Source organism: Trichosurus vulpecula, chromosome 1 (assembly GCF_011100635.1).
Source record: "Trichosurus vulpecula isolate mTriVul1 chromosome 1, mTriVul1.pri, whole genome shotgun sequence".
Lineage (NCBI taxonomy): Eukaryota > Metazoa > Chordata > Mammalia > Diprotodontia > Phalangeridae > Trichosurus > Trichosurus vulpecula.
Window position 1 is genome coordinate 465,388,956 of NC_050573.1, and position 21,302 is coordinate 465,410,257.

Consider the following 21,302-nt stretch of genomic DNA (forward strand, 5'->3'; position numbering starts at 1 on the left):
ATTACTAAACTACTAGACGAGGGCAGTGATATATAGTATAACTTAGATCTTGGTGGGGAGGGAAGCTAGGGGGTGGAATGGATAGAGTGCCAGGTCTGAAGTCAAGATGACTCATCTTCCTGAGTTCAAATATGGCCTCAAAAACTTACTAGCTGTGTGACACTGGGCAAGTCACTTAACCCTATTTGCCTCAGTACCTCATCGGTAAAATGAGCCGGAGAAGGAAATGGCAAACCATTCCAGTACCTTTGCCAAGAAAACCCCAAATGGGGTCACAAAGAGTTGGACATGAATGAAACAGCTGGAAAAACCTTAGATTTTTAAAAAGCTTTTGATTAAAAAAACTTGAATCTTTTTTGAAAAAATAACTTTATTTTTGTGGAGAAGTAGACATATGGATTAGGTGATAAAAATCAGATGGATTCATGACTGGTTTGATGGGCAGGCTCAAAGAACAGTTGTCAATTATTCCAAGTTAACATGGCAGGAGGTCTCCAGTAGAGTACCCCAAGGATCTGTGTCTGTTCTTTTTCTATTTAACATTTTTATCAATGACTTGGATAAAGGCCTAGATGGCATGCTCATTTAATTTGCAGATGACACAAAGCTGAAAGGGATAGTTAACATGGTAGATTACAAAATCAAGACTTAAAAAGGATCTTAACAGACTACAGCTTTGGGCTAAATTTAATAAGACAAAATTCAATTGGGTATAAAATCAACTACCCAAGAAAAAGATGGGGCAGGCATGCTCAGATAACAGTCATTCTAAAAAAAATCTGGATATTTCAGTAGACTGCAAGTTCAATGTGAGTTAATAGTGTGATATAACAGCCAAAAACTTCAATGGGACCTTGGACTACATTAAGAAGAGCACAGCTTCCAGGAATGGAGAGGGGGTATTCCTTCTGTACTCCGCCCTCATCAGTCATCTTCTAGGGCATTATGCTCAGTTCTGGATGTCACAATTTAAGGAGGACAATGATAAATTGGACAGTGTCCAGAGGAAGACGAGCAGGAAGGTAAAGCACCTGGAGTGCATTTTTTATACTGCCTGGGTGAAGGAGCTGGGCATGGTAAGCCTGAAGAAGGAAAAAAAAGACTCGGGAGGACATGATAGCTTTACTCAAGTATTGGAAGGACTGACATGTGGAAGAGGGATTAAGTTTATTCTGTTTGGCCCCGGAGGGCAATCAGTGGAAGATGTAAGGAGGTCAATTTGGACAGGATGTCAGGGAACAAAAAAAAATTTCTAACGAGCTGCCCCCTAGTGAAAGGGCATGCACACTTTGAGAGGTACTGGGCTCCCCCTCTTTGGAGATCTTCAAGCAGATGCTAAATGATCATTTGTAAGTATGGCATAGTTGGGGTTCCTTACATGTATGGCTTGGACTAGAGAGTCAACGATTTCCTTTCCAACCTTCAAATTCTGTGATTGTTTTAAGTATGTTGATTTACTAATCCAGGAAAGCACAACCACATGTCCACATTTTTCTGACCAGTTTCTTTAAAAAGCAACTCTTGTCATACTGTAGTAACTGCCCTAAATATTTTTTGAAATACACAAAAAGGAATAAAGGGCAGCTCAGGGGTATACATGGACAAGTAGGATGGCTTTATAACACCTGTTTTAAAATGGGTATATACTTTACATGGCAAGGTGAAAGTAACTGATATTTGTGCTTCCATTTTCTGTTCTTCTTTGTATATGGAAATGTTCATATTTGTTGATGTTTGTCAAATTCATAATAACAAAAAATTTGAAAATACCAAAAAAAGGAAATTGATCTTGTGAATTCTATCAAAGATCCTACCACATTATCACAGCTCAAATTATTTACAAATTGACCAATACATTGCCACTATATTTGCCAGTTTAAAATTAGAGAAAAGGGGCAGCTAGGTGGCACAGTAAATACAGCACTGGCCCTGGAGTCAGGAGGACCTGAGTTCAAATCCAGTCTCAGACACTTACTAGCTATGTGACTCTGGACAAGTCACCTAACCCCGAGTGCCTCTTAAAAAAAAAAAGAAGATAGATGGAAACAGCATGGGAGGAAAAGGTTGTTAAAAAGAACAACCTTCCAAAGAGAAATACTGATTTCCCATATCAGTTAAATTAGATATAAAGCTATGAAACTGAACAGTCATTAGCCAAACAATTCAACTGCCTATCAGAATCTTTTCTCTTTGGAAAAATGAAAGGGGCTGTGAGTTCAAGAAATGAAATGTAAACTAAATTTTAAAAAAAGACACAAACAACCTGTGCCTTTAAATTCCTGGTGGAATCAAAAGAACATCTTTTGATCCCCTACATGGAATGTACCTGCCATATTCTTGATAGTACCATTTACTTCATTTTAAAATTCAACTTTATTTCATTTTCAGCTCCTCTTCCTCCCCCCTTCCACCTCTTCTCACCATCGAGGAAGCAAGAAAAAAAAACCTGTTACCAACATGTAGAGTCACACAAAACAAATTCTCCCATTAGCCATATCCCAATAATAAATATACCTCAAAATATATTTTGAGTCCATCACTTCTCCATGAGGAGAGGGGCAACATGTTTTATCATAAGTCCTCCAGGATGGAGGTTAGTCATTGTGTTGATCAGAGTTTCTAAGTCTTTCAAAGTTGTCTTTAATATATTGTTGTCATATACATTGTCCACATAGTTTTGCTCACTTCCCTCATCAGTTCATATAAGACTTCCCAAGTTTCTCTGAAACCATCCTTTTCATCATTTCTTAAAGCACAAGAATATTCCATCATGTCCATATACCATAACTTGTTCAGCCATTCCCCCATTGATGGGCACCTCCTCATAGTGTTTAGTGAAAATATCTCCAGTTCTCTTTTACTGTCTACAGAATTCTCATTGTATTTGTTTTTTTACTAGCAAAATCTGAAAAGTAATTATACTTCTTTGTAGAAGGATTTAAGGAGCATTTTTTAAAGTTGATTTACTTAATCTATGGCACTCCAATGTCTACAAATCTGTATCAGGCATGTTTAGAGAGACAGCGATCCCCCCCCCGTGCCCCAAGACTGCCCTCAGAGGATGCCAGCCAGGGTATATGGCATGTCTGTAGGATAAAAGAATCAGTACATTCAAGTTCCAGAGCAGATAAAGAGCACATGGCTTACAGATAAGCATGTACCACTTCATCAGAGGGCAGTAGAAGATGTGGGGGGCCTTGGGAAGCAGAGAGGGAACCACAAAGGCTAGGAGGCAAGCTCTGCCTAGATTGGGGAAGATGGGGGTTGTACAACTAAGGGGAAAAGGGAATGGTGTAAAAGAAAATTTAAAAGCCTCAAATGGAGGCTATGGGCTGTGAGAAGAATAGACTCAAAGAGGAAGAGATGGAAAGATCCAAGAAAAGGTGTCAAAGGAAAGAAGAAGAGTAGGGAAGGAAGAAAGATAGACAAGACAGAGAATGATGAAGGTAGAAAGACAATAAAAAAGAGGGGAAAACAGATGAAGGGAACAACATAATTATGCACAGAAATGGGAAAGGAGACAGATATTCATTATAAAAGATGAAGTGTACTGCCTTTGCTCCTGCTGATTCTCAACTCCCATCTTAGGATTAAAGAAGTATCTGGATGTACAGTTAGGAGCTAAGTAACAACAGTATGATGCGTAGAGTGACAAATATCTTGGCTTTTAATTTCCATTTGTAAATACAATTCTCATTATCTAATTATTCATCATGAAGGATTTTATAAACAATTAGTCTTGAATTTTTTTCCTCCCATCTCTAAATGGAAGAAGATAATTCAAAAGCAAAAAGAGCTGCCACCTCTACTGCCAAATTCTCAAATTTTTTTTTTTCACCAAATGGCTCTGAAAGCAGTAAAAAAGAAAAAAAAATGAGTAATAAGTGGTGTTCTTTTCTTTCTTTTTCTTTCTTTCTATCTTTCTTTCTTCTTTTTTAGGGCGAGATTTCAGGAATGATAGATGTTACTTTCTTATTGGGAAACTGAATGTCAAATTAAATTAAAAGTATAACTGTATTTTTATTTAATATGAATAAGAATAAACTCTAATACAACATGATTATAAATATAGATAAACTAACTTTAATGCTTCACAAACAGAACATGTTCCTGGAGTTTCTTCACTCCAGCTGTTTGCAATGACTCACTGAAAATACTAGTACTGCCAGGGGTCAATTTTTACCTTAGTCATCCATTATGTTAATGAATGTAAGGTGGAAAAGTACAATGAAGTTAATTGATGAATAAAAGTTAATAGGCTGATTCTAAACTATATAAAAATAACCATCTGAAAACTGCTATTTCACAAGTGAAAACATCATTTAGAGTGTTATAAATATACTTGGTGAATGGTGAAGAAAAATGCTAACAGAAATAATTTTTATAATCAAGAATGGTATACTTTCATATATGCTAATATGCCTTGAATTTTAAGGCCTCTTCACATAGTGTAAAGTGCAGAGTTCTCAATTATCTAATTAGTTTAAGCTGTGTATTGAAACACATTAGATAATATAACCTGAATGACAGTACATCTGAGAAGTAATTAGTGTTGATTTTTCACTCAAAGCTTTAGCAGGAGATTAGGAGTGAAGAGAAACAGATCTCTACTACCATTTTCTCAGGAGGAATCTTCAGCAAGAAACTGAAGTGTACATTTAGCAATTATTCAATAATTGAGTCAATGCAGACAGTGATTTGGTTATATATACATACATATGTATGTGTATACGTATGTGTGTATATGTATGTATGTATGCATGTCAAGGCAGCCCAGCATAGTAGAAAGAGCCCTAGTGTGTAGTCAGTAGACCTGGGTTCAAGTCTCACCTAGGACACTGAATAGCCATGTCTTCTGGGTAAAGTTAGAGTTATCCCTTGAACATCACTGGGGTTAGAGGTATGGCACCCCATGATCTGGAAAATCTGTGTAAAAGTTTTTGGCCCTCCCTTACTACCAGAGAAGAAGTCTGATTTTTTTCTTTTTCTTTTATGGGGTATTTACAGTACTTTATTGTAAAATTTGGGTTGATATTATACAATACTATAAATTTTATACATTTCTGAGTTTCTCAACTTTTTCTGTGTTATCTGCTGCCCTTTGCGTGTCATCTGTGGCTTCAGCAAAACTCCTCCAATATTCCCATTTAATTTCTTATGCCGACCTGCAATAAACTGAAACTGTGATGGGAAAAAGTCGCAATGTGGAAGAGATAACTGCATTTAAACTCTATGAGCCTCAGTTTTTCATCTGTTAAATAAGGATGACAATACAGTACTTGCAAAACTTACAGCTATTTTGAAGACAAATTGGATAATGTTTAAAGTGCTTTATGAACTGTAAAATACTGTATAAGTGAGTTATTATTAAGTGGTGGTCTATACCTTTTCACTTCATCACAGTCCCCCTTTGTTAGTAACAATTAAAATAAGCTGATATAGACATATAGATACACACACATATGAAGTAGTGCGGTAGGCACAGTGGATCGACAGTTGCCCTCAAAACAAGATTTGGGTTCAGATGTTGCCTCTGAATTGTTTTGGCCATGTAACCCTAGGCAAGTTACCATTAATCACTAAGGTGCACATAAGGGATTAATTTGCATTGTTAGAAGAGGTTTTCTTACCTGCAAGTTCCCCATACCAATGAAATCACCTTTCTAGTCCTTGTCCCTATGCATCTGTATATGTGTACTCTTTTAAACATTTTTCTTCATTTCTCTATCATCTGAATTTCTCTCTCTCTCTCTGTTTCTCTCTATGTCTCTGTCTCTCTGTCTGTCTCTCTCCTCACACTTAGATTTACTTATATCAAAGATTTCACATGAAGATATCTATACAAATAGAACACCATCAACCTGGAGCAATAACTTTTCATATACAGTCCAAGATTATATTACGTTGTTTTTTTTTGGAGAGGCAATTCTTCCCATGACAATTTTATAATCTAATTTCACCATCACTACTATTTCCATGTTTCTTTCAGCTTTATTGTTTCTAGAGTTAAGTGGATGACTGGATGCTTTTCCTTCAGACCACCAGCTTTCATTTTTATTACTTCTACAAATTTTCCACTGCTCCGGATTCCCAGTTTCTGCATAATATCTTGTGACCCTTATCAATGCCACTGGGAATATGGGGAAAATATGAATAATTTGTTTATTATTTATAAACAGAAAAATAGCAAAATGACATATTATTATCTTTTTTATAAGATGATAAAATAATCAATAATAGTTTTCAAGTAAATAATCATTTTAAATTCTGGAAATTCCTAATGAGAACATATAGACCTGCCTGGGCATTGAATTTTATAGTGCCTTCATCCTTATAATCTAAAAGCATTTTCTCAGATATGTGATTTGCCTTTTATAATACCCCTGTGAAGCAGAGGTAGGTAGTATCATCTCCATTTGGCATAAAGAGAAATGGAAACAAAGAGATTAAATGATCCTCTGTCAATGCCGCAAAGAGACTGAGTAGACAGGAGTGAAATCTGCCAAATGGATTACAAACAAAAAAAACCTCTCAGGTTTGTTTAATATTATAATACCAGAAACATTGAAACACCAAATACCATCAGGGAACTTAGGCCACCTACAACCTGAAGCACTGGAGGGCATGCTATGGGCCTTGGTGCAAATTATAAGTGCAGGGTATTCACTGGGTGGGCCTCATCCTCAGTCACCTTGGGACAGGGATAGAGATCTGGAGTTCCCCAGGGAACTAGAGCTGCTTGAGGTGCAGTGTAAAAAATGAGGGAGCATTCTGAACTACCAGAGAACCTGATACACAGTGCCTGGCACATAGTAGGTGCCTAAGAAATGATTCATTTATGAAGATTATTATAACTATTAATGAGAATTAATAATTAATAAATAACTGACTAAATGACTGACTGTGGGAGCTAAATGTACTAAAAGGCCTACGCCACTGAGAACTCAGAACCAGTAGACAGCCCCAACCATGAGGAGCCAGAGAGAATACTCCTTGGGATTTTACTTAAAAAGTGAAGGGCATCTTTGGCAAGCTCCTTCACTCTGCCAACTTCTCTAATGCTTGCCTCAAAACCCCTCTACATCTTCAACTACCCTCTTCTATTCCAGTCTCTGATGAATTGGTGGCCCTGCTTGTGCTGGATCTCATTCCCAGCCATGCTTCCCATTTCCTTCAGGAAATGCCTACCTGCAGGATATATCTACACATGGGTTTTTCATCAACACATCGAACTCATACATTTCAAACTCAAATTCCCCCCTCCGGTCCACTCCCATCATCCCAGACATCTTGCACTTGTAACATTGGAATCACCCTTGACTTTCCCCTCTCCCTCCAAATACATATCCAGTTAATTCTCAGATATATCATTAAGGTAATATATATTTACTACCTTATTGCCAATGATCATTCCCTCCCTCTGCCTCCTCTTTAATCTCTCCTTATCTACTGGCTCTTTCCTACCTGCCAACATACCTGTCCAATCTCACTTCTCCTTAAAAACACCTTCTCGTGATGACATTACCCCTTAAGCTACAGGAGCTCCCCTCCTATCCCTACCCTCCACTGCCTCCATCAGCCAATTACTTTTTACCCCTTATAATCAGGAATCTTATCTACTCAACCTGCTAAACTCCTAACTGCTAACTCCGACGGCCTTTCTTCTAGGTCATCTCTCATTGATTGACCTTAACTTTTCTGTAAATTTTAATACTGTTGCCTACTCCCCCCTCATAGATAGATTCTCCTTCTTGGTTTCTGTGATACTTTCATTTCCTAATCTCCCTCCTCTGATTGCTTCCTGATTTTTTCTACCTGTCTAGCTGTTTTTTTTTTCAGTCATCTTGGCTGATCATTATCTATCTCCCACACTTTAAGCATAGCTATTTTTGAAGGTTCTATTCCCAGTCTCTTTTCTCCAGCTACACTTTCCCTTGATTAGCTCATGAGCTCCCACCTGTTCATTTGTCATCTCTACTCATATAAGCCTATATATATCTAGCCATAATTTCTTTCCTGAACCCTGGCATCACATAACTAACTAGTTAGATCTACCTGGGTGTCTCATCTTATTTCCTCTTAAAGCTCCCCTCTGATTCTGTTGAGGGTATGCCCATCCTTCCAGTCAGCCATCTCTGTAACCTTGGAATCATCCTTGACTCCTTCTTTTCCCTCACACTGCATATTCGATCAGTTTTACCTCCACAAATCTCACATTTGTACTCTTTTTCCTCCATTCCACTACTTCAGTTCCTGGGCCCCAATCACTTTTTGCCTACAAAGACCATTTAGTAACCTCCTAAATTGTCTCCTTGCTTCTAGTCTCTCCTCCCAATCTATTCTGTACCCAACTGTGAAAATAATCTTCCTAAGGCACATGTCTACAAATGTTACATCTCTACACTCAAAAATCTTCATTAGCTTCCTCTTGCTTCTTAGAACAAAATAAAAATCGGCTTAATATTTAAGACCTGCCACAGTATGACAACATTGTCTTTTAGACTTATTATGCATTGCTCCCTTTCATAGATTACACTCTGTCTTTCAGGCAAACTAGACCACTTGTTGCTCCCCAAACTTGATTATCTATCTCCCATCTGCACATCTGTACAAGCTCTCCTATGCCTGGAACGTACTGCCCTCTTCTTTAAGCCTCCTTGTGCCCCCTGAATGGTGAATATTCACTTCTTCCTCAAATTACCTTGTTTCTTTTTCTCTGTGGATGTATGGTATCTTCCCAGTGGAATATAAGCTCCTCGAAGGCAAGGAATCTCTTTTCTTAGTTGTATATAAATATTTAACCAGTGTGTTGATCATACACAGTAAGCATCTAATAAAATTTGTTGAACTTAACTGAAAACCATACTTCAAGCACAAAGTGTGTAATGCTTCTAACGCATGGTTGTACATTACTAAAGATTACAGTTTCATTCATGAAAACTCTAGAGCAGGCCTACTGTACTAGAAGTCAATGACAATGATATTTTAAGCACTATTAAAGAAATTTGCTATATGTGCTTTTGAAATAAATATTCATGCCATTCACAAAATGAAGTTATTATGAGCCACAGACCTAAAATAAAATTTGGAATTTGAAGGGAGACAGACTAAAATAACTATAATGGGAACGTACAAAGTTATTTAAATATGCACTTTGAAACATATAATATTGCAGATCTAATTCACTGAAGCTTTATTCTCAATCACTGCAGGATGGAGATGGTATCAGACTCTTGAGAGCAATGTCAGTATAGGTCAAGCTCTGGAGGGTCCTATCAATGTGCATGAGCTTCAAGGACAGGTCCAGGTGTGGGATTTATGCCAAAATCTGAAGAAACCTTAGTTCAAGGAACCTCATCACCAGAAAGCAGTAACCAAGGGATGATTTTTTTTTTGGCTACAGCAACTTACCAAGACTAAGAAAGAAATGTACAATAATATGGATGAAAGGTACCCACACCGGCGAAGTGTTAAGGTACCTCTCATGAATTATTTTCAACCAAAAGGATGATATAACCAGGGGTGTGCTGGTGCCAGTTTGCACTGACTCTAGAGCATTCAGTGTTAAATTTTCAATATGAGCATTTACATCTCTGAAATTGGAAAATACTAGAAATCAAGGCTTCATTTATTGTTTTGTTGATGGTCTAGATTTAAGAAAGTGATAGAGAAAATGTTAAAAATGAAGATTAACTTAAAGAGTGTCACATGTTTTCTAGCACCAATTGCTAAATATTTACCAGCACACCCCTGAAAATAACATTAAAAGCATATAATTTGTAAAGACAAAAAACCTAAACCTAACCAAATTAAATGAACTTTCAGTACAACCAAAACTAATTTAGGGCCAATACCTATTAAAAGTTCATAGCTTCAAATGCTGTTAACATTTTAAATGACCCATTACTTTTAGTCTATTCAAATGATTTATATTTATTTTCATGGCCACCCTCATCATAGCAATGCAATCCATGCCTTTTAATGGTATATTTAAAAAGTGAATCCCCCAGGTAGCTTAATAAAGTAAATGAAGATAAATTTTAGCATCCCTTTGCTCTCTTGTTCTCTCATGATGCTGTTTGATAATATTTAGTACATCTGTTCTTTTTTTAGGTTATACACACACAACCATATTAAACATATTTTCACATTAGTCATGTTGTAAAAGAAGAAATGGAACAAAAAGAAAAAACATGGGGAAAAAAGGAAGTTAAAATAGTATATTTCGATCTGTATTCAGATTCTATTAGTTCTTTCTCTGGATGTGGGACAGCATTTTCCGTCATGAGTCTTTGTACTTTTCTTGGATCACTGTATTGCTGAGAGGAGCTAAGTCTACCATAATTGATCATCACACAATGCTGTTGTTACTGTGTACAACGTTCTCTTGGTTCTGCTCACTTCACTCAACATCAGTTCATGTAAGTCTTTCCAGGTTTTTTCAACATCCGCTTGTTCATCATTTCTTATAGCATAATAGTATTCAGTTATACTCATATACCATAATGTGTTCAGCCACTCCAATTGATGGGTACCCCCTCAGTTTTCAATTATTTGCCACCACAAAAAGAACTGCTATAAATATTTTTGTATATGTGGCCTTTTCCTTTTTTATGATCTCTTTGGGATACAGACCTAGTAGTGTTCTTGTTGAATCAAAGGGTATGCACAGTCCGATTGCCTTTTGGGCATAGATCCAAATTGCTCTCCAGAATGGCTGGATCAGTGCACAATGCTACCAACCATGCATTACTGTCCCAATTTTCCCATATTTTTTCCAGTATTTATCATTTTCCTATTCTGTCATACTGGCCAATCTGATAGGTATGAGGTGGTGCCCCAGAGTTGTTTTAATTTACATTTCCCTAATCAATAGTGATTTAGAACATTTTTGTATGTCTATAGATAGCTTTGATTGCTTCATCTGAAAACTGCCTGTTCATATCCTTTGACCATTTATGAATTGGGGAATAGTACATCTGTTCTGCAGAGCTCTGATCTTGCTCATTGATTTCCTAACCACATTTAGCAGTCCAGCATGACGCGACTTCTTGCTATTCCCTGCACGACGCTCCATCTCCTGTTTCTACATTGTTACACAGGCTATCCCCTAAGCCTAGAATGCACTCTCTCCTTCCCTTTATCTCATAAGAATCCCTGATTTCCTTCAAAACTAAGTTCAAATTCCACCTTGTATATGAAGCTTTCCTGATACCTCTAAATTCTTAGCCCTCCTCCCAGGTTACCTCATTTATTTTCATATATTTTGTATATATTCTTACTCCCAACAGAATGTTAGCTTCTTTGGGGACCATTTCATCTTTATATCCCCAATTCCCAGCATAGTTTCTTTATACAAAGAAGGCACTTAATGAATGCTTGTTAACTGATTATCTGATGCCCCAAAGGAACTAAATGGAGTTCAGGTATCCAGCCTTGAAGAACTTGAAATATTTGATTCAACATTATTTGACTAGTGACAAAAAGATACTTCAATTCCTTTTAAAAATTGTGACTTTGTTTGCTTGATCAGTATGGTCCCTTTGAAGTTTTAAATTATGAACTTTTAGATTATATCTGTAAATAATTTTGGATTTTTAAAGTTCTTGATAATACTTAGATACCATCTAAAAGGTCTGGAAATTTCAGAATTTTTTTTTCCCTTGGAAATACCTGCAGTGAGATCCAGATATTTCAAAAAGATCCATAGAGCCCACACAAGCTTCAAATACCTACTGGGTATTTCTACTGATATATCATGCATCACCTTGGATACTGTAGGCCTAAATCCAAATTAATTATTTTTCTTTGAAACTACCTCCCCTTCTTGATGTTTTCATTTCATTCTCCCAATCACCCAGGCTTGAAGATCTTTCACTCCCTATTCTCTTTCAGGCCCCTACAGCCACTTACTCTTCAAATTCTATCTGTTTTTCCTTCATAATGGCTTGTGTGTCCATTCTTTTATCTCTACTTCTACTGCCACCCTAGGCTCTCACCGGGTCACCCTTGGATTATTATAATAGCCACTCTCCTAACTGGTTTCTTATGCCTCAAGTCTTTTCCCTTTTGGTCTATCCTATGTATATACACCTATTAGATTAATGTTCCCAAAATGTCATTTTCTTTATGTTCTTACACGGTTTAAAAAAACAAACATACCTTCATGAGCTCTAAGGGAAATCACTGTATATTTGTTTTAAAATGGTACTGTACTGTTCAAATATAGCTTCAAGTGCTCCAGAAAAAAAAAAGTCATAGCTTCTTTATAAAATGTGGAGTTGAAGGGACTTTGCTTGGATAATCTGAAGCAGTTTCATGCTAACTAATTTCTACAACAAAGGACAGGAAATTAAGTAGGAGATATGGACTAGATGGAAAGAAAATCTATTGACCAGAGAGATAGTCATAGACTATTCAATGAAAACACACATACACACACACATAATGCACGCGCAGAGAAAAAATAATGGAAATCTCCTTTCTCCATTTTAAGCCAAGCTTTATGGAGGAAAAAGAAATTGCAATAAGCGAACAATGACTTGTGGAAATAGACAGAAAGGAGCTCTGGGGAAGTGTGGAGGTGAAGTTAAGCACCCTGTCACGACTAAGCTGTAGGCAAGAAGTAAGGGCCTAACATACTAGAGGGGATCCAAGGCTGGAGTGAAGTCATCCCCAAGAACTTTCTGATAAAAGAACTATTCTGCTTTAATTAAGTTTGTTTTTAAACCACAATTGGCTCGACTGAGTATCCTACCTCTGACACTTACTATCTGTGTGATCCTCTGGGTCAGATGGCCCCTATGGTTTCTTCCAGCTCTAGCTCTCTAATGGTGATCTCTCTGAGTTATCTAAGTTGGGAATAAGCCTACCCAGCTGGTCTACGTGGTCATACCCAGGCTCAACCTGGTGGTGCTGTTGTTGTTCAGTCATCTTCAGTCATGTCTGACTCTTCAAGACACTGAAGTGGTTTGCCATTTCCTTCTCCAGCTCATTTTATATATGAGGAACCTGAGGCAAACAGGGTTAAATGACTTGCCCAGGTTCAAGCAGCTAGTGGGTAAGGCAAGATTTGAACTCAGGTCTTCCTGACTCCAGGCCCGGTACTCTATCCACTGTGCCCAAACTGCACACAAAGTGACCCTAAGTAAATAGGTCCTGAAATGTTAACATTTTAAACCTAGGACCATCCAGTGATAAAAGCATCACACACTGTTCCTTATCTGTCAGTAAGCCTGGCTCCATAGCCTGGCATTAGAGGACCTGCCCTCCATAATCCAGCCCAGCCGAGTGAGTGGCATAGTGGAAAGATCACTAGCATTAGAGTCAAAGGATCTCCAGATCAAAATCTCACCTCTGGAGTTTCTTCAAGTGTAAAAATGAGGCAGGACTAGATGGCCTTTGAGATCCCTTACAACATCCCAGGGTCTGTGCTCCCAGGATGTCTGATTTTATGTCTCACTGATTCTCTCTGACCCCTCTGCTCCAGCCAGACTGGTTTACTCACTGCCCCCAATCCTTCCTATGTATTCTTGCCTTCACTCCTTTGCTCACTGTACCCTCTGCCGAGAATGCCCTCTCTCTCTCCTTTCTACTTATTCTTCAAGACCCTGCTCCATTTTTATACATTCGATATGAAGTGTTTTCTGACTACTCCAGGCCTCAGCCATCCTTCCTTGTATATTCCACTCATTTAGCGCTATATCACATACAACTCCTTTGTGATGTGTCCCAAAGCATTCTTTAATTTATGTTTTATTGCTTATGTGTGTGCATAGTGTGTGTACACAAGTGTCAACACCAACTTTCTACATTTTGAGATTCTGTCTTATTTTTCATTTATAAATTGTTGCCTACCCACATTACTGTATAATGTAAAGCTATTCGATAATTTTATACTGCTCAAATTCTATATTTCTTATAATTAGTACAATAATTCAGAATAGAGAATTGTTCTTATTTTTTATAAAGTAGAATGTTATTGTTTCATGATTCAAAGACAGAACGCATAGCTTGTTATCTTCACATTTATGACTTATAATTTTATGTATTTTGCTAATGGATAACAGAGATTTGCAATGAGTATCACTAAAATGATTTTTCCTTTGTTTAGGTATTTCTTTGCTTGATATCACATTCTATTCTTAAAGGGAAAATTCAGTCTTTTGATATGAACCAATTATACTTAATTTTTCAAAATTTGGAGGTAATCAGAATTTAAAAACCTTATCTGGTCCAAAAAGAAACGAACTATTGTACAAGGTAAAAGTGAAAAAAATTTACACAAGGATGCCCATTGTGACAGTGTAGTACAAAATTATAAACAAAATATGTGAACATGGAAAACATGAGAAATTGAACACTAAAAGAAATGACATAATTAAAAACAAAGAAAACCTAAAAAAGAAAGTAGCTACTCACAAAAGTATGTGAGCAGCCATGCACATACCCATAGAAGGTGCCTAAGTACACCTACCTGCAGAGACACGAGGGCAGTCAGGCAACATGGACTCCACTGATGTATCTAATGGTTCTGAACTAGACACCCAATTACAACAGTTCTGCAAGGTAACAAAGACAATTTTCTGATGAACCAATGATTTAAAGCAAGAAAAAAATTTTAGGGTCCAAAGATTAATTTTTTCCCCTCAATAATCAACCATCAGAAATGTATTTCCTTATCTTCCAAACAGCTTAAAACACTTTCCTTTACCAACAGTTGGCAATCGTTTATCATGAATACAAAAGAGTAGTCTAAACAACTCAGCCACCCCTGTGTTCATATTAAGGGGACACATAATCAGTGAGTGACAATACAGTCTGCTGTTAGTGAAGGGGTGGCTATGAAGTCATAAACAAAGGAATAAACATAATGATGAAAATTATGCTACATTTTCACTTTTTGATCAGAATTACTTATCTGACCATGTGAACAGGAATGAAAAAATTTCTGTTCTATTATTTTAATGTGGAGTCCAAGAACAATTAAATTTATCCTTACACTTAAGAAGTTGGCCTAACTGAATTTAACTTAACCCTATTCAGAAATCTAAATAGTTCAAAAGAAACACCATCTAGCACACTGTGAAAATATTTGTTTTAGGACACAAAGCCTGTCATTTTAAAGATTTACCTATAAAAGAATGTGATGATTTATAGCTCAAATAAATGAAATAAAAGAAAAATCCGACATTACTTCATTCCACACAGTATAAATCTTTATCTAAAAGTCTGGTCTTTTAAAAGCATGATCAGTTTCATATGGCTTTGTTTTTTAAATTTCTCAGAAAAAAAACCCATGAATTTCCAGACAGATTTTTAAGAAATCATCCCATCAATCATGTTTGGAAAAATGGTTGATTGCTATTCTAGTAAACAAGCATGTATTGTGTATTTTTAGATGCTTGCTGCTCTAGTTGTGCACCATGGAATCCGTTCTCACTGTGGAAAGATCCTTGACTGGTAGATCAAGTGTCTTATTGTATTTCCTTAATTCATTCTGTCTGGAAGAAGATGTCAGCTGTGTTGCAGTGAGGAGAGAATTTCAAAGGCCCCAGTCCCCACCAATAAAGGCCGAGGAATGGCTTTTGAATAGATTTGTCAAGGCAACCCTACTGTTCTGGGACCAGGGAGAGCAGGAATAACATAAAGGAAGGGTTGCTGTATGAGATTAGAAAGTGAAGTTCACAAAGCATGGCAGATTTTTGTAAGAAACAGTAGATCAATGAAACTATTGAACTGTGTGGAAAAAAACATGAAAACAAACACACCATCCAGTAATGTTCTTAAATGCTATTTCTCTCTTTTAAAATTTAAAATGGATGAAAAAAAACCCTAGTATTTTCATGTTTCACAAAAGCTTAACGGTTTAAAGTAGAAACTATTCTATAATATGCACTCCTAATCTTAATTAACAGCTGAATGCAAAGTTACACAATGTAGGATTGTGGAAAATATAAAGAAGTAGGTTTTTCATAAGGTATTTTATTCATTTGAAATAAGCAAAATTAATATTGCTACTGATAGAGCCCCACATCAGAGAATTCTAGATAATGCAGAAGATTAGCACACAATTAGCCAGCTTTTATATACAATGTGACACTTGCTTGTAAGAAATAAGTATTCTCCAAAGCAGTGTCAAGATATGTAAATGGATGATTTGTTTTATCATTCATCACAGCTCCTAATAAATTCAAAAATCATGACTTCTATAGGTACTAAAAATAGGCCCCCAATGATACAGGAGAGATAGCTTCAATGAAGAATGCCTTTTTTTTTTTTAAACAATTCAGTCTTTCAATGACAGCAATTAGCACTACAGACAGACAGGCAGCGATTAGGTATATATTTTAATTATTATTCATTCTACAAGTTCCCCTAAATCTGATGAAAGTTAGATATTACCCAGGTGATATCTCAGACTTCATAATTCTCACCTACACTTCACAAATGTAAAAATACTGCTTATAGGAGATTTCTAATACTAATGAAGGCTAATATACTTCATTAATCATTTTTTTTCTTATGATTGTTCTAAGTTACTGAAATGGAAGTAACTGTAATGAAATTTGCGTTAGCCCAAATATTTAAGGCCAAGCTGTAGCGATTCAAATGATATGGATTGGAAATTTTAGTTTTTAATCTTGCAGTAAGTTTTAAGGCTTTGATTTCTCAGAGAACATGGAAATTCCCTAAGAGCTTGTGGGGGCAACATCCTTTATATTTTTAACTGTTAAGTCAGAGCTGTCAGACGGCGTCCCAGGTGATGCTTTATTCCCATCAACTCTGGCCTATCAAACTGTTAAGGTTAAATCCACAATTGGTGGTCTAGATAGGGGCCTAATAAAAGAAAAGGGTCTCACTATTTGCAGAAGAAATCCAAATTTGCCTATAAAGAACACATCATGGTAAATGAACTAATCAACTTAATATTTCTTCAATTCCAAAATAGAAACAAATTACTACAGGATACAACCCCACAGAACTACAGTCCCCACTTAAGGAAAGAAATTCATAAACAAAATTCAGGGGTTTTTTGGTGTTACAAATTTCCCTTTAACTCATCAATCCCACACAAGAGATTTAAAGGCTTGAGTGATAGTATTATTTTCAATTTCAACAAAAGAAACCCAACTTGTTCTTTTGAATAATAAACAAAAATCTCTAATTTAAAAAATGGCAACAACCTCTTCCCCTCTCTCTCCTCAATGGTTCTGAACAAATAAGTAAAATTAAAAACAAATATAACTGAAGCAATCTTTAAAAATCTAATAAAACTCTGCTTTGTGGGGGAGGGGAGAAAAGGTTTGGAAAATGGCTATCAACACTGGTCAAATTACTTTAAACACTGGTGAGGTTAAACATTAAAGTTCCATTCATAGTTAAGTTAGCATACTAGAATTAAAATCATTTTCTATTCTTAAATTATATTCCCAAAGAAATAAGTACAGTGTATCTTGGAATCAGTACGAGGAAATAAACTTTAAGACTCCAAGTATTGAAGGAGGTTAGAGGATTTAAAGATTTCATATTTACAGGCAATATGACTTTAAAAGCTTCTAAGAGGAATATATAGAAGTTTCCATTAGTTAAATGGTTAAAGGATTTTATTGTTCAGTTGTTTCAGTCATGTCTGACCCTATTGGGGTTTCTTAGCAAAGATACTGGAATGGTTTGCTTTTTCCTTCTCTAGCTCATTTTACAGAGGAGGAACTGAGGCAAACAGGGTTTGGTGACTTGCCCAGGGTCCTACAACTAGCAAGTGTCTGAGGCTAGATTTGAACTCGTAAAGAAGAGTCTTCCTGATTCCAAGCCCAGTACTCTATCCACTGCACCACTTGGCTGCCCATGGTTAAAGTATATAAACAGGCAATTTACTACCCATATTGGAAACAATCACTCAAAAAACTGTTCAACCTAATCAAGGAAATTCAAATTAAAACAACTGTGAGGTACCACTTCACACCCATCAAATTGATAAAAATAACAGAAATGGACAAAACTCAGTATTGGCAAGATTGGGGAGAAACAGGTACACCCATAAATTGCTGGAGAATTTTAAACTGGTAGAATCTGTTGGGAGAGCAAGCTGGCAGTATACAACAAGAATCACAAACATTGTCATATCTTTTGACCCAATAACCCCATTATTGGGACTAGCTCCTAAGACATTTATCTTAAAAAAAAAGGCTATCAAAATATAAATTATAGATGCATATATACATAATGTATATATTAAGGATATAATATACATATATATAGTCCCACAGGTATGCATATTTGTGTTGTTTGTCCAACAGTTGGTGAAGCGCGGAATACTGTATATCAATGGAACAAAATTTTATATGCACTCAAAAGATTTGTGAGTTTATCAGTGAGGGAACTCCCTGTATGAGAAATCCCTCCCTCTTCATAGTAAATGAGTTGTCTAAGGAACACAGAGGTTAACTGATTTGCCCAGGATCAGAGCCAATAACTGTTAGAATTAGAATTTGAACTCATATCTTAAGAGCTCCCAGCACAGCATTTGACACACCATGCCAAGCTGCCTCTATGTGTTCTGTTGAATTACAGTGATAAGATATGAGGAACATAAAGAAATTTGGAAAGGCATATGAAAAGAAGAAAGCAGAATCAGTACAACACAGATACAACTATGACTATGCAGAGGAGAAAAATGCATACACAAATACAGAGGTAAACGAATAAACAAAGAGAAAGGAAGCAGACAGAGAGGGAGTAACTAAGAAACCGTTAGGAATATTTTTATGTCTGAATTCATTTTTAAAATGTAAATAGTTGTAAATGTGTGCTTTAATTGGTTTTGTTGTTTAAAGTTAATTCCATATCACAAGCTACCAAAAGTTTGACTTATGTTGTTTTTTAAATCTCTTTTGGAAAAATAAATGAAAACACTGAAGAAGAAAATGCTCTCATTAAGGTAAAAGGACAGAAAAAAACATGAAATAAATTTAATGTATGTCACACCCAAGGAACTACACTTAGAAAGTGGAGGTGCCAAGAGTTATGGTGGGTTACTCATGTTCTGTAGACATAAGGGACTTGGAAATTTTTATTTTGTTGTGTGGGCTGAAGAGTGGGAATAATAGACTTGTGGAGCCAGCTATTTATTCAGTGCTCAGAACTTCCTCCATCAAAATGTAAGCAGGGACAAAAAAAAACAGTAAAAGACCACCTGATACAGAAGCTGCAAGACAGGGAGAAGATAGGCATGTTTTCCCTGACCTAGAACATGAGTGTGGTGGGGTAGGAAGTAGCCAGTCTCTGTTTCCAAAGGATATGTAAAAAGGGACAACCAATAATTACTACAAATATGTCCTACCTATGTAAAGATAAGCCTTAGATATGGCTGCCTAAAGGGCTCACTGGACATCCAGTGATATATATGGGCAGATTAAATCACCCTTCCTATCTGCGGAGCCCAAAGCCGAGAATCATGCAACACAAAAAAGGATTACAGCTGAGGCCACTTCTGTGACAGAGAAGGAAATTCTCCCACTTATTCTAATCAGTCCTGGAGATCAGGAGAACAACTATGTTTTTGCAGTTGCTGAAATGTTTTTTCTCCTTCCTATCTTTCCTTTCTCCAAGAAGGTCGTTTGTCAACAGCCTTCCAACTAGATTTAGTGTCAGCTGGAAAAAGACTCAGTTTGAAGCAACTGTGGAGAAGAAATGAGAACTTTTCCCCAACAACCTCAACTTCAAGAATGACAAATTTTTAAACTCCTAAAAGATAGATGCCCAAAATAATTAAAGAGGGAGTATTCGATCATTTTCTAGAAAAGGGAAGAACTGGAAAAATGGCATCATGTAATTCTAGCCAAATTTCAAAACAAGGCTTAGTAAAAGGATGGAGCAAATATTAAGAGGAATTTGAATGTGCCTCATGCACCATGGAAATAGGAATAATTAATATTCATCCTTCATAAACTATACTGTTGAGCCTAGAAATAGGCTATTGTTTTCATGGAAATCAATATAGGTATTATTTTGAGATAGAGAGCATAGATATAAATTAAGAGATATTTGGCAAAATCTCACACATAGTGAACTAATCTCTGGGATGAATGCTTTGAGGGAAGTGCCTGCTGAAGTAACCAAAAGGATAACCCTGCCATTTCCTCCCATTCCCATGTAACACCCATCAGACCCTAGTAAAGTAAGTACCTTTTACTTGTTATATGTTGGGTTCATTCATTGTCATATATTAGAAAGGTACACATGACATGACACTAAGAAGTTAGAAGGGAGGTATAGAGAGTAGAATGGAAATATGGCATTGAGTAGAAAGGATACTAGTCTTGGTATTAGCCAAATGGATATGATTTGCTAGCTCCACCATCTATCCCCTGTGGGCTTTAGGGCAAATCATCATCATGCAGGGCCTTAGTTTCCTCATCCATAAAACAAGGATTATAATATTTTTGCTACTGACCTGGCAAGGTTGTTGTGAAGATCAAATGATATAAATGTATGTGAAAAGGCCCTGTGTTGATAGAGTGCTACCTAAAAATAAGCTATGAATATTATTAGGGAATATAATTCAACTTAACAAGCAGTTATTAATTGCTAATCATGCACAAAGTATTTTGCCAGGTATTGGAAATGCAAAGACAAAATTAAAACAGTCCCTACTCTCAAGAAGCTTACATTCAATAGGCAGGTAACAACATATATGCAAGTAAGGAAATGCTAAAACTAGAGCAGAAGACAGCATAACAACTGAGGTGATGAGGAAAGGCTTCACATGGAAGGCACTCACTAAGTGCTATGCGTCTGACTAACATGGTGGAACAACTGAAACAAGTCTTGAGAGAAGGTAAGATTCTAAGATAGAGAGGGAAGGAAGGAGGGAATTCTAGGCATGGGGCATAAGGGAATAGGAGATGGATTATAATATAGCAAAGGAATGAATGAAGGAAAGAAAAGCAGTCATTAAACACTCACTTGATACTTAGTTATCAAGGGCTATGTTAAGCTCTGGGAACGCAAATACAAAAAACGGGAGTCCTTGCCCTCAAGGAACTTAAGTCTGAGAGAACATACAAGGGTATTCCAAAAGTTTTAAACTTTAATAGCTTAAAACTGCACTAAGACTTTGGAGACAGCTTGCATATGTTGTGCTGGGTAGAAAAGGATGTCATAGTCTGGGAAGTCACAAAGATGGTAAGTGGAACAACAGGGCAGTCAACTGACCATGTCCTTTCCAGAGGCCCGGATAGTGTCAATTTGGTGGCAATACTTAGAGCAGGAAACAGACAGCTCCTGGCTTTTCTGGCATC

General features: G+C 36.6%; 1 protein-coding gene across 13 annotated transcripts in view; it reads right to left on the bottom strand.

Annotated features, from left to right (window-relative positions):
* Nucleotides 1-21,302, bottom strand: part of FAM172A (family with sequence similarity 172 member A) — a 527,455-nt gene that overhangs the window by 133,086 nt on the left and 373,067 nt on the right. For 12 of the 13 annotated variants that reach the window (XM_036768382.1, XM_036768410.1, XM_036768414.1 and 9 more), the window contains one exon: nt 14,477-14,561. The exons of the other annotated variant lie outside the window; for it this stretch is intronic. In XM_036768382.1, the coding sequence (XP_036624277.1) occupies nt 14,477-14,561 (85 nt within the window). The remainder of the gene's footprint in view (nt 1-14,476; nt 14,562-21,302) is intronic. 13 annotated transcript variants of the gene reach the window in all.